Raw genomic sequence first — 13,187 nt, 5'->3', positions numbered from 1 at the left:
TTACAATGTAAGTGAACCTCTTTTTGAGTTGGCATCTTTTTGCCAGTGCTATTATTACTACTTTTCAACTTAGACCAGCAAGAAATGCAGTACTTTCCTCATTAATTTACAGCTTTTATGACTGAATTTGTCCCAAGTCTGCACTGACATGCACACTCTTTATTATATTCACCAATTGTATGTACACACAATTAAATAAAGTCAACTATTTTAGTAAAATCTGTTGCAACAAATACCTAGCATTAAAAGGTGAAGTCGTTCAAGAAAACGACGTGACAGTGCCGCCCACACAAACACAAACACTTTTACAAAATATGCAACATGAGTGTATATTGCAGGGTCTTTATAGACAGAAATAAATGACTCATAGGTGCTTTCTTATATTCCAATGCAGCAGAAATGATCCTTTGAAAAACATTGCATCCAGGTCCAGATTTGAATCTGTCCTAACGGTGCAATTGTGATGTAAGATCCAAAGTGTCACAAAGCGTGAAGAAAGACAGAAGAGAGAAAGCACAAGTACTTTGGATCTTTAGTGCAACTAAACAAGACAGATGCTCAAATGGGGGGGCAAACAGCAACACACATTAAGCCTTCCTGTCCTTTTAAGGGTTCAATGTCATCCTCTAGATTGAACTATGAGATGTCTTGTCCAGAAATCCTATTCTTGATAGGCCCATTTCTCTCAGCCAAAAAAGAAAAAAAAAGTATATTCCAAGAGAAAAATCTGACATTTTTTTTCTTCTTTTAAGTTCCAGCTTTTCATTTCCGATCAGGAAGCAAGAATATTAAAATATGGTAGAGTGCGTTGCGTTGACGTGTGACACCCAGGAATCCAGGATGACCAATTTCTATTCTTCAGTGCGTTATATATTTCTTGGAGGAAAAAAAAACATAAACGTGAACTCAACATGTCTTTAAAACAGAGTAGCCAATTAGACGTGATATTGTATATTGTATAAAGTCACTTTTGGCTTTACATCTAGCTGACAAAAATACCTGGCTCCTTTATTTCTCCTTGTGTAGAGCTTCTATGAAGGCTTCAAGCTTCTCCTGGATCTCCCGAACTTTCTCTGCAAAATCACAAAATAAGATTTTCTTTTAACCTTCACCAATCCTACCTTAGAAAAACTCATGTATGTATTTACCAAAAGCATTCTCAATAAACAAACCCTCGCTCTATACATGGGAAGGTGACATTCAGATCCCATAAATCCATTAAACCCATTGTCATCGTTAACATGTGCAATTGTGAATGAACAAACTTCACCACCTCAATGAGATTCTTAAAGCCAGTAAAAATGAACATATATTTGTCTTAACCTAAAGAGTGCTGCCACCCATTGGCCATTTTGTTAGCTCCTGAAAATTGTTGTAAAATGAGACACGACTGGATGTTCAATTAACTTCAAATGATATCTTACTAAGATCCTCAGCTAGTTGTACTCGGCGGCCAGTGATGAGCTGGCATTTCTTCTCCGAATCCTCTCCAAAGTCATCCAACACCTCCTTCACGTTTTTCTCCAATCGGCGTACTGTGCGGAATAAATATTAAGGACCGAGACCAAGAAGTAAAAACCATGGGATACTGCTAAGGACTGGTTGTTACCTTCCGTGTTGGTGAGCTGCTGTCGTAATGTGTTGCCTGTGATGACCAGCATCCTTTGAATTCTCCAAAACAGAACCACATCATTGCACTCCAACTGGGGCAAAATGTGCAAAATCAAAATGTGAATACAGCTAAACAAAAAAGACAACAATGACCACCATAAAGTACTTTTCTTTTTTTTTTTTCGTTACCTCAGAGTCAACAAAGTGCCTCTGGTAGTAGTAGAAGCCCCTTTTGCAGAGGTTACAGTGGGAGAGAGCTTTTTGCAAAAAGTGCCGTCTATATAATTGATGCCATGTGTCTTTGATCTGGAATGAACACCAAGAGGTTATTTGCTGGACCACAAATTGTAGATAGAAAAAAAAAATCATGGTGGACTCACAAGCATGGGATCTACTTCGACCGATCGTCCCTCCAAGTTCTTTCTGACTGTGGTGACCTCGTCATTGGCCAGGTAAGCCGTGTGTTCGTCATGCAGCTTCAGCAAGCGCTCAAGTTCCGTTTTGGTTTCGTTACGGATGTGCTACGAGGCGAGTGGTAAGAGTTAATCAACTAATCTGCTCGTATTTAGAAACCTGATGAGATCAAATGGATATATCGCCCATTCGCTAGTTGAAACATTACCTGATCTGCTGTTCGGTTCTTCCAACTCAACCACCTTTCCTTCCAGTCTGGACCCACCATGTCTTTGATTACAGCTTCAGCTGTAAAATACAAAAAATAAATAAATAAATAAACTATTTGACTAAATAAAATAAAAAGGGAAGCTTCAGATACGTAACTTTTAAGTACAAATTAAGCAGTCCATTAGACTCTGAGTTAATAGCACTCAGGAATAAAACGTACAAATACGTATAAGTATACCAGATCATATCCATTTATTGTTGTAGGTGTAAACTTTGTCTCGACCAAGTAAATATTTTGAATTTCTAATGAAATGACTTAATTTGGACATGAATGTTTCTGCTTGACCCCTGAGGTATATTTAGAGTGCCAATTAAAAATAATATTTTTTTTAAAAAAGCCTTCAATATGAAGTACAGCACATACTGTCTTTGAGGCGTGACTGCAGGGTTTGTTCCATGAACTGAATTGCTGCATCCCATTGAGGCTTGTCTGTGATGGAGCGGTCTTCTAAAGCATTGTGCTGGATCACTCTCTGATTCAAACCACAATCAGAACATTGTGAGAGTGCTATAAAAGGCCAGCTGACAACACATCTGGCCTTATTATATTCAGTAAGGCAGAATCTGCTGACAGTGCATTTACCAGGCTGTCCATGGCCCTCTCGTTCCACTTGTGCCTTTTGATGCTCTCATCCTTTACGGCCTCCTTCAGCTTGTCAAATATGTCATCCTGGTCTTTGCCTTTGTACTCAGCCATGAAGCGAGCAAATTCCTCCTGCAGTGTCTCCCAAGCAACCTAAAAAAAACAGGCCTGCCTTGTCAATCAAAGCTCAAATTGAACAGAGAAAGGGCTTTGCTTTAACGGGTAGATTTGATTAGTCACGGAACATGAAATTAGGGAAATGCATGCATGCATTTGTACAAGTCATTTGTCTTTACTTTATATATCAAAACAGAAACATCCCAAATAAAGAGGTGAGTGCTAAGATTGGTAAATTGTGAAGGAATTTAAGGAGTTTTTACTTCAAGGGCTTTGTGTGGAAGCTGTTTGTCAGTCCACTGTTTCAACTTAATGTCAACAGTGGTGTTAAAGGTCCCAGAGTCCATTGTTTGAGCAGCAGGCAGGTAGATGTTCTCAATTACGTGTGTGGAAACGCGTTCCCACAGCTTCTTTTGCAGGATAGCTTCCCTGTGAAGGTACAAAATGTCAACTTCCAAAGGCTGGATAAAAAAGAAATGTTGAATTTTCTTCTTACCAGTGTTGTGGGGTCACTTGACTCAAACTGATGACTTCATCCAATATTTCATTCTTGGCCTTTTCATACAGCTCATTCTGCAAAAAGGCATCTACTTGATTAACCCAATTTTAAATAACCAAGTTTATTTCTAAACTATTATTGTATTTTGGACAGTTCCATCCATATATTTACATGTTGGGGATTGCTTGTCATCAAGTTATATTTTAGTGGAATGTGTTTTCATATTTAACATTGACAGTGTGTTTTTGTCTTACCCGGTCCAGTTCCCTCAATCGAGGGTAGTTGTTTTTCCACTCTGTTTCAAGGTTAAATCGGGATGCTACAAAAAAAAAAAAAAAAACATTTGTACTTTAATCACGTCCTCATGATATTACAGCTTGTGTTGAGTTGCTTCAAGAAGAACATTGTGAAGCCCTGAACAGACAAGTAATATTATCGATAAATTATCAAATGTTCTGGCGGCCTGCGAACTAGCACATTGGCCTCACTTTTGTGGACATGAGTCTGATCTCAGGTCAGTCTTCACTATATGGAGTTTGCATGTTCTTCCTGGGCTTTTGTGGGTCATTATAATTATCATTTTTTATTAACAATTACCTATACTAATCCAATTGCTAACACTCTTATCACTGCCAGACAGAGATCCTACCTTTAAAGACATCAGCTTGTTGCTCAACAGACTCTCTGACCATTTTCCAGAAGCAGTCTGAGACAGCTAGACTCAAGTTCTTTGTGGTCACCTGGTGGGCCTTTAACATGCCATCCCTATGAAACACAGGACAAGTGAATGCAAGCCACACATAAAAACGTCACAAAATATGGCATCCTAATTTCTAACTCTGCATTGTATGGCTTACCGCAACAACCTGGAGCCCTGGAAGAATTCCTCTTCATAGTCTTTAATCGAGTCAATGCTCTCTCCACTGCTTCCTATAAAAGGATTAGCAACAGGAGAAATTTTGTCATTCTGAGAAATCATGACTATATTATTTCATTTTTGTTCAAATATTAGATGGTTTAAGGGTAATAACCTTTTCCTGTCACGACTGCAAAATACCCCAGAGCCTTCATGGGAAACAGCTTGCCCTCCACTATCTGCTGGATCTGATGGAGGGTAAAAAAAAGTAGCTTTTTTTTCCTTAAACTAATCTTTGAGCTTCAAATTAAATTTGGGACATACGCTCTTTTTGTAAAGATGCCACATCCAAGTGTTATTTCCTGACTAAATATTTCTATATCTTACTCTATTTGGGCTGGCAAGGTTCTTCTCAGCCAAGTCGACTTTAGTCAACACAAAGATGGTCCTTTTTCCTTGGGGGTCCATTTGACTAACTAGATCAGTGACAATGCTCCGCTCAGCATCCACGCTGCCATCTGGATGGAATGACTAGCATTAGGATTTACAATGCCGCTCACTGTTATACGGTGGCTTCAATACAGCCATTTGAATTGTAATGCATGATAACACCTCACCCTGAATGCAGAGTATGATTGCATTGGGGTTCTGCATGTAAGCCTTGCTAATACTGAAGATGGTCTCTTTCGTGTCTGAAGCCATGCCTGCCGTCACCGTCTGGGAATGATGCATAAAAAGAAAACTTTAATGACTGCATTTAAATAAAGTTTAATCATTGATAAATGATGCAATTATAATGCATTACTTACACTGATGACACCCGGTAAATCAACAAGGACCATTCTTTGGATTCCTGGGCCTTTAACACTCAAGGATATTGTCTGTTAATAAAAAAAAAAATAAAAAAAAATGTAAAAAAAATCAGCTTAAATCAACACATTTACATGGTGAACCAACCATTGGTATTTTTAGTTTAAATAAAAAAACTTCAGTACCAACCTCAGAGCTGACGGTTTGTCCGTCTTTTACACTTTTCCTCATCCTCAGCTCAATTTCATGCCTTAGAGCAGCCAGCTGCGAAGAATAAAAAAAAATTAAAGCTTAGTTTTTGTTTATATTTCTGCTAGATGTACAAATATAGTTCCTACATCTTCTTCCTTGGTCAGGTCGAACTCACGGCCACTGTCCTTAAACAAAGCCACATGGTGGGGGCCTTCACTGAGAGTCACCTGCAGATAGGAAATAAGAAATACAAACTACATTCTCCCAAAATTGGGCAGTGCGGCTCATTTACAGCTGGGGTAATATGGAAAATTGTAATAGGTAAGACATACATTTCCTCACGGTATAACTTTTTTTTGTTTACATTACATATCTATTAAAAATCCATAACAGCCTAACAAACATAGTATTCCTGCCTACCTTAACAGGAGAACGTGTCATCATCTCGCCAGAACCCCTGGGAAAAATCCGAGCCTGTGCGATCATCTCCAGCACACTTGTCTTCCCAGCACTCTGATCTCCCACTACAACCACCTATAAGAATAGTATGAGATAAAAGATTAGAAAAATATTCCATCTCTTGCTAAGAAAACAAAAGCAGCTAAAACTTCCAATTAAATGCATGAGAAATAATACATAGAACAAATGTTTTCCATACACATTCTATATTCCCATAGCACAATAAATGATTAGGCCACACCCACCCAAACTCTAAAGCAATGTGTAGCAAGTTTATGATTCTTACCCTGGGTAAATGATCCTGTGTGTTGTAGTTGGCGTCATAGTCAGACAGAATGTCCAAAACTTCAGAATACAGATCAATAAGGGATTTCTATGAAAAGGACAAGGCAGGAAGACATTTAACATTCCGGTAATGTGACATAATAAAAAGTATAAGCTATATTAGTGAAATTATTATTATTTTTATATTGAATGAAATGGCTGGGGCTTTAATGGTGTGCTATGCAGAGCAACTAACCTTCACTTTCCTTTGGTGGATGCCTTTATCATCTTTTTGCAAAACCACTTTCCTCAGCTCTTTGTTTTCCTTCTCGAGTCTTTCCAGCATACGCTGATACTTAAGCTAAATGTAACAGATAGAAGAAAACAAAAGGCATTAGCAGTCAAATGACACATCAATTGGTGCAAAATAATTTACATTACAAATTTATAGAGGAATAGCGATATAATTTAATTGCATTTATATTGTTTTGTCATCAATCCCCTACACTTTTTAAATACGCCACAATCGATCAACAACCATTATAATCATATTAAACAACCTTAACAACCTTAAACAAAATGTTTTAAGTGGGAACCTACCTGGGTACGCAGTAGGTCCTCTTGAAGCTGATCAATCCTTTCCTTTTCTGAAGACTAATATAATTAATAAAAAAACACATCAAACAAAGAAAGAAAGAACAATAACAAATTGAGTTAGCACATCTTTATGGTAGAACTCTGGACCACATTCACAATAAATATATTATTCCCAACACAGCAATCACTTATTTCATGCAAAATTTGATACTAGAAGACTTAGAAGTAAATCAAAGAATAGAGAAACAGTGGGAGAGAAAAAACTGAGATTGATAGTCCTCATTCTGCTAGATTTCTGTTCTTGTGATTTGATTTGAATTGATTCAGATATCCCAAAATCATTTAGAGGCTATTAAAGATTGAGAGTTCATTCTAATCAGATTTGGGTACAAATTTGGTACATGTGCAGCAGATTTGTTTAAATGATCACAAACAAAACAGGAGAGAGCGTTCACACAAAAGAAAGGGATTGGACGTAAAGAGACGAGGAAAGAGCGATCGGAAGTGTGTTATGCTTGATGAAGAGCATTTGAAATGTTAATAAATATGAATTATATTTGCATTAATAAGTGAGAATCCCTCACACTTGACACCAAAGCACCTCAACCATGTTCATTGCGCAAGTGAAAAATAATGTATCGATCACACCATGCTGCGGCTTTCCATTGTTTTCCCACATGCTGCCATACTTATTGCGCAATATCAATACATGACGAAAAAATCAAAAATGACTATTTCAGTGTTTTCCGTCGAATAATGCAGTTAACCACGAGGAACAACATTTTCTAGCTAAGAACCTTCAACACAGGATTTTTTTTTTCATGGGCAGATCCAAACATGGTGGGACCTTCACCTTGCGAGTGTGATGAGGGGGGCTGTTGTTCGGAGGCGGATTGGGAGCAGGCTCTGGCGGTGGGGGGCGCGCATAATTGGCTGCAGCTGACCGCCGGACCTCCTCCTCGTGCTGCTGGATCTGCTGCTGAATAAGAATGAGTTCGCCCAGCAGACCCTGCTGGGGTACGTCATGATGAGAGGAGACACGCAAGAGCAGCAATATATAGACAGCAAGGAGGCCACGAGGCCATTGCTGTTTCCCCAACGTGAGGCTTAAGGCAACACTTCCCAATCACTAGCACCAAACGCTGTTCTAGTTTGGGAGAATGAGTGTATTGTCAAGGACTCAGCACTGGGAATCGTCCTTTATAACCCATGCCACAAAACAAAGTCTGAGGCCAATCTTTGCAAGATTGCCAGCTAAAGAGGCCACTAGTTATTACCACAATTCAGCATCTCTCAGCAAGTGAAATCAATCTGATCTCATTTATCAAAATGCTTGCCCATCGCGACAAAGGAGTAAGAATCATTCTGGTTGGTTGCTTGAGATACAACATAACGTGTAAAAAAGGAAGCTGGTGCTAATGTTGAAGATGCCAACGGTCAAGTGCACAATGCCATGATTCAATGAACAGTGAAAGACATAATTGTCTACTTCTCACAAAGCTCTATCCCCAAAATGGCAACATATTTGTGCAACCTTCAGACATTTATAGACAATACTTGATCAATTCCGCTGTCACTTTTATGACCAGTCTTAAAGTGCAGACCATAATGCTTAATTTGACTATGATATTCCAAAAACAACAAGCGTTAAGTTATGTGTGTGGTTGAGTTTATTGGGGAAGAACTCAACCAAACAGGTTAAGGGCGACTTGAACACCCCAACCAGGCCATCTAATTCTAATAAGAAAAGAGAGCACGGCATGATAAAACAGAGCACCCCAATATTATCTATGAATGAAATGTTGAGTGTGTTATTCTTTGTGTCATATTGGAGATGTTGGCAGACAAAGTTAAAGGACATCAAGGGAAAAACAAGTAAGAATCGACAATAGAATATATACTTAACACACACCTAGAAAAAAAAGGGTCAAAGAAGAGGAAAAATAAGGTAAATGGGATGAAGCAAAGATAACCTGGTAGATGAAAAAAAAAAATTCAGCAGTGTACATAAACAAATACTGCCGCACAGGAAGTACAACTACACGGGTTGCTTGGTTTATAACAAGGTTTAAATCCTCCAGAGTGCTGGTTATTTATTTAGACACATTCAAGCATAGCTTAGGCATGTAAACATTGTGTGCCCTTCAAGGATGACAACTTTGTTCCCCAAACAATCCTCCCACCTAATTTGTCTTTTTTTTTTAAATCCATTTTGGTTGGGCCCCTTGAATATCCTTCTCTAAACTTCATTGACGCTTGCTGAGTGCATTCATTTCAATGCAAAAATTATGCACATATCTAGATAAAAACTCGATTGTATGGCTAAGTAGACACATCCATATTTAGAAGCTACAACAAATCATTATCACAAATAATATTATTGTATTATTATATCTTTCTACTTTGCAATAAGAACCAAATCATCTGAAACTGAGGGGTGGCAAACTTACCTTTTTGTACTGCTTGTCATCTTGCAAAGCTGATGTAGAAGTGTCTGTGGCCTTCAATGGTGGCTCACCGGAAGTTTCTAACAGAAATAACGTAGGCATGAGATTTGTGGGGGAAATATATATATATTTTTTTACAAAATGCATGAAATTCCCAGGTGACTATTTAGCTGGATAAATTAATGTCTGATGTTTGGGAAATGTAGGCTGTTGGAAAATGAACCAAGACAGATTTAGTACAAACATAATTTCAAAATATAGAAAGTATACATAGTATTCAAACAAACAACTCTTGGAGGTGATAAAAGACTTCCAACATAGCAAGGCAGTATTGGTAAAGTAAAATTGCCGATAGAATGTTAATAATTAATTATTAATTCTGTTAGTAGTAACCATAAAGACAAGTCACACCATATTCACGTGTGTCACCACAACTGACAGAAAATGGACTGACAATTTTGCGTTTTTATATCATAATGAAAATGATAGGAATGATAGAAAAGTGCATTTGCCATGGATCTGAGGGTCAACTAAAAGCAGAGGAAGATCAAACAACTTTAAGAGTACATTTGGAACAAGGTATAAAGAGGGTGGAAGTCAAAGGAGGCATGAACACAAGCAGTCTAAAAAGTCTAAAAAGAGGAAATATAAAAGGGAAAGCATTTTTGAATTGCATTGGAATTATTTTGAATTTAATAAATAGAAGCCAACCATGTTCTATTAGAACTTGAATCAGGTGATAACTAGGTCTAAAAAATGTAAAATGCTTGCGAATTTAGACATGTAATGATGATATGTGCAATCAGGAAAAATACTGCAAATTTAAAAAAAATCTGCGAAAACTGCCGATTGCGCCAAAAAAGAAATCAATATATGACCACGGCCAAAAAAAGGCTAAAAAAAAACATAGCGAGATGCTCCCCCAAATAGAAGGGGGGAAAAAAACAAAACAAAAGGAAAAGAGTTAGGTGGGTAGCGCTAATGAGATTTTGGTGTACACACCTAACAACAGAAGCAGACCAGAAGCTCCTTTGACTTCACTACCCAAACTCACACCTGTGAATAATGTGGAGAGGGGACAGCAGGGTAGGGGGGAGGGAGAGAGGAGGAGGTACAGCACAAGAAACAAAATAATCATGAAAGACAGAAGCAGAGGGCTGATGATCAATGCAAGGGTCACATTAAGATGATGTGCAAAACATAAACATGCTTCAGCAACTGTTAAATTGTTAAAATACTATCGGCAAATGAAGCCCAATGGAATGATTGTCCTCTATCAAAAATGGTGTCACAGTTAAACAGTAGTAACGTATTTGTTGTTAAAAGGAATGTTTACAAAAATATTTAAAATATTAACCTTATATGGATTATGATTTTTATTCAACTTAAATGAGCCCAAGCTCCGCCCAGTCATAGCAACTCCCATATTTTCGCTTGTAAAACTCTGTAATAGTCATACACAATTTGGTCTGTGGCAATGTTTGAACTAGATTTTGCCAAACTAGTTTTTCCATTTTCTAGTTATTGTTATTCCAAACTAGTTTTTCCATTTTCTAGTTATTGTTTTAGCCAAACTAGTTTTTCCATTGGTGATAATAATAATAATCCATTCAAAGTCATGTTGTATGACTGTTCAACCTCCAAGTTTTGTTAGATGTTTTAGAATAGTAAAGGGTGTGTTTGAAGCTCACCAGAGGATAGGATGCTTTTAATGAAGGTAAAGTTCTCTCCTATCTTGTCAATGTCAGGCAGTAGTTTGGCTATTTCCTCCATCTCGGGTAAAGCTTTGGCCAATTTTTCTGAGGATAAAAGGATTGGCAATGAAGAATATAAACATAGCATCACCGTCAATATTATATTGTCACACAGGATGACCAGATTAGCAAACGCTATCTGTTGACTTTAGGACACAACAATGAAATGACTTACCAAGATCTATTTGTTGTCCAATTTCCCACACAAAGTCTGGAATGACCCAGTTGTATTCGCTAAAATCAGGAAGCATATCCTTCCATTCATCATAGGTCTGCATGTAAATAAACACAAGTGATCAAGTATCATTTTGACTTATCAATGTATGCAAAATAATGAATAATAATAGCATTTATGATTAAACACATCACATTTTCTTTGAGCGATTCAGCAACTTTGAACTGAATATAAATTATAGAAAACATTTCACCATATAGACTGCATACCTTCTTAGCGGTGTATCCTCCTCCTACCGCGCTACCAAGCAGAATGTATCGCAACTTCAGTAGCCTGGCAGCGAGTCGGGCCACCCAGAAATTGCGCTTTTGCTGGTAGCCACGGCCCCCCGCCCCTGGGGGTACCTTTGGTGGTCGCATGGGCAGGCGTGACATGGAGGTGAAATAGCGGGCCGCTGTGCGATGTGGTGGGTGCTGGCAATTGATATTTCCATAGTAACGGTGGTGGATGGCACGGTACAGGGGGTGCAGCTTCTGAAGTGGGATGCGGAATTTTACCCCCGTCGTTGTGGGGACCAGATGTCTGCACACCGTGCTGACAAAACAGATCAATTTGACATCATTCAATGTCATTCATTTAAATAATAGTAATCCAAAAATTGTCATTAAGGATGTATTTCATAGCAACACAATACTAGATATTTATTGCCATACCTAACCATCACAAATAACTCGAAGCACACAAAATAAGAGTGAGGAAAAAGGTGCTTGTTTTCACTCTTTTTAGGCAGTTTTTTTTCTATGAAGCATTTTTTAAAGTTAAAACTTGATTTTATTGAGGGAAGAAATAATGGTTTTCTATGATAAAAATCGCCATTACTTTTAAATAAATAAATAAAGGACACAAATCAAATGATCATGCAATTTGGCGATTGCATGTAATGACGTATTCCATTTTTCTAATGACATCAATTGATAATGCAGGTATAGCATCGTATTCATAATTGTGTTGCTATGACAACCAACGTTTAATGAGCGTCAATTACCGAACCTCGGATGATTGAGGTATACCGAAACAAAAACATAATCGATCAAGTATAAACGCATTGACGTATGCATTCTCGTGTTCAAAATGTATGGATCTTAAAATAACGCATTAAACGTCATAGTATATATTCAGTCAATATAGTAATCCAAACATTCGTTATCAAGCTAACTGGTATTGATTAAGCTAACGTCTAAATCTACCCAGAAAAGGCCAGGCAGCGATCTAAAGATGAACATGTAACAGATTTATTGGAGATTATGAACATATACCTTGTCCTGAAATACATAAAAAACATCGATCGCCAATAATTTAACATGGATTTTCTAAAACTGTCATCGCTAGGCTAGTTCTGAACGCATTCTACCTGATGGTGGACGACTGGGTGATTACGAGTACTGCCTGCTTGTTTATTAAATGTAAACTTACCATATAACCTTGCTCCGAACACGCAACATGGTAGCATTAGCAGCCAGATGACACAGATCTATTTAAATGTCAGACATTAAGCATAGCCCAATGCATCTTTTTACAAGATAAGCACTGGTGTGTCTTGTTGGCTAAAGGACACCGACGTCTAGAATGACAGCCCACTTCTGGTATTCTGGTCCGAGCAACAAATCGAAACTGACGAAACACACGCATGCAAAAACACCACAACAATTGTTCCGCTATAATCGCGGTCTATACGCGCACATTGTATTACGTGCGCAAAAGTGTTATAAAAAAATTAAGTTAATTTTGGAATAAATAAATAAATGCACACCAACTTTCAATAATTTGAAATGGTTTTAATAAAACAATGAAACGTTGTTTTGCATTTTGCAGCATTTGTTCAGTTAAGGGTTTTGAATGTTTTATTTAAAAAATAGGCTAATTGAATTAGAAAAGAAAAAAAATCAACATAGGAATAATTAAAATACTTCAATTGAAAGAAAACCTATTGGAACAATACCGATAAAACACATATCCATGTCCTTGTGCCCTGCGATCGGCTGTCAACCAATTCAGGGTGTCCTTCACCTCTGGCCCCAAGCTGGGTTAGGCTCCAGCACCCCCTGCGACCCTAATAAGGATAAAGCGGTTCAGAAAATG

The 13,187-nt window shown here is 37.8% G+C and overlaps 1 protein-coding gene across 6 annotated transcripts; it reads right to left on the bottom strand.

Moving 5' to 3' along the window:
* Window positions 1-146: 146 nt before the first annotated feature.
* On the bottom strand, window positions 147-12,720 carry opa1 (OPA1 mitochondrial dynamin like GTPase). Of its 6 annotated transcripts, none has more exons than XM_077717393.1 (31): window positions 12,522-12,720; window positions 11,318-11,642; window positions 11,049-11,145; window positions 10,811-10,918; window positions 10,122-10,175; window positions 9,123-9,199; window positions 7,526-7,684; window positions 6,676-6,729; window positions 6,332-6,436; window positions 6,098-6,184; window positions 5,773-5,886; window positions 5,499-5,579; window positions 5,350-5,424; window positions 5,160-5,231; window positions 4,968-5,067; window positions 4,738-4,868; window positions 4,526-4,598; window positions 4,352-4,424; window positions 4,144-4,259; window positions 3,749-3,813; window positions 3,492-3,568; window positions 3,259-3,424; window positions 2,879-3,031; window positions 2,660-2,768; window positions 2,234-2,313; window positions 1,992-2,132; window positions 1,801-1,917; window positions 1,610-1,703; window positions 1,425-1,535; window positions 1,000-1,073; window positions 147-876 (listed from the first exon to the last, which is right to left on the bottom strand). In XM_077717393.1, exons 1-30 carry the CDS (start codon window positions 12,548-12,550, stop codon window positions 1,009-1,011), a joined length of 3,108 nt encoding a protein of 1,035 aa, XP_077573519.1. In that variant the 5' UTR covers window positions 12,551-12,720; the 3' UTR covers window positions 147-876; window positions 1,000-1,008. The 6 variants fall into 6 exon arrangements, with proteins under 6 accessions (XP_077573519.1, XP_077573520.1, XP_077573521.1 ...); XM_077717394.1 differs by having other exon boundaries at window positions 7,526-7,681; XM_077717395.1 differs by lacking the exon at window positions 10,122-10,175.
* Between the last annotated feature and the right edge of the window lie 467 nt (window positions 12,721-13,187).

This window comes from Stigmatopora nigra, chromosome 5 (assembly GCF_051989575.1).
Source record: "Stigmatopora nigra isolate UIUO_SnigA chromosome 5, RoL_Snig_1.1, whole genome shotgun sequence".
In the NCBI taxonomy this organism is placed as follows: domain Eukaryota; kingdom Metazoa; phylum Chordata; class Actinopteri; order Syngnathiformes; family Syngnathidae; genus Stigmatopora; species Stigmatopora nigra.
This window is presented reverse-complemented; position numbering and strand designations above follow the sequence as displayed.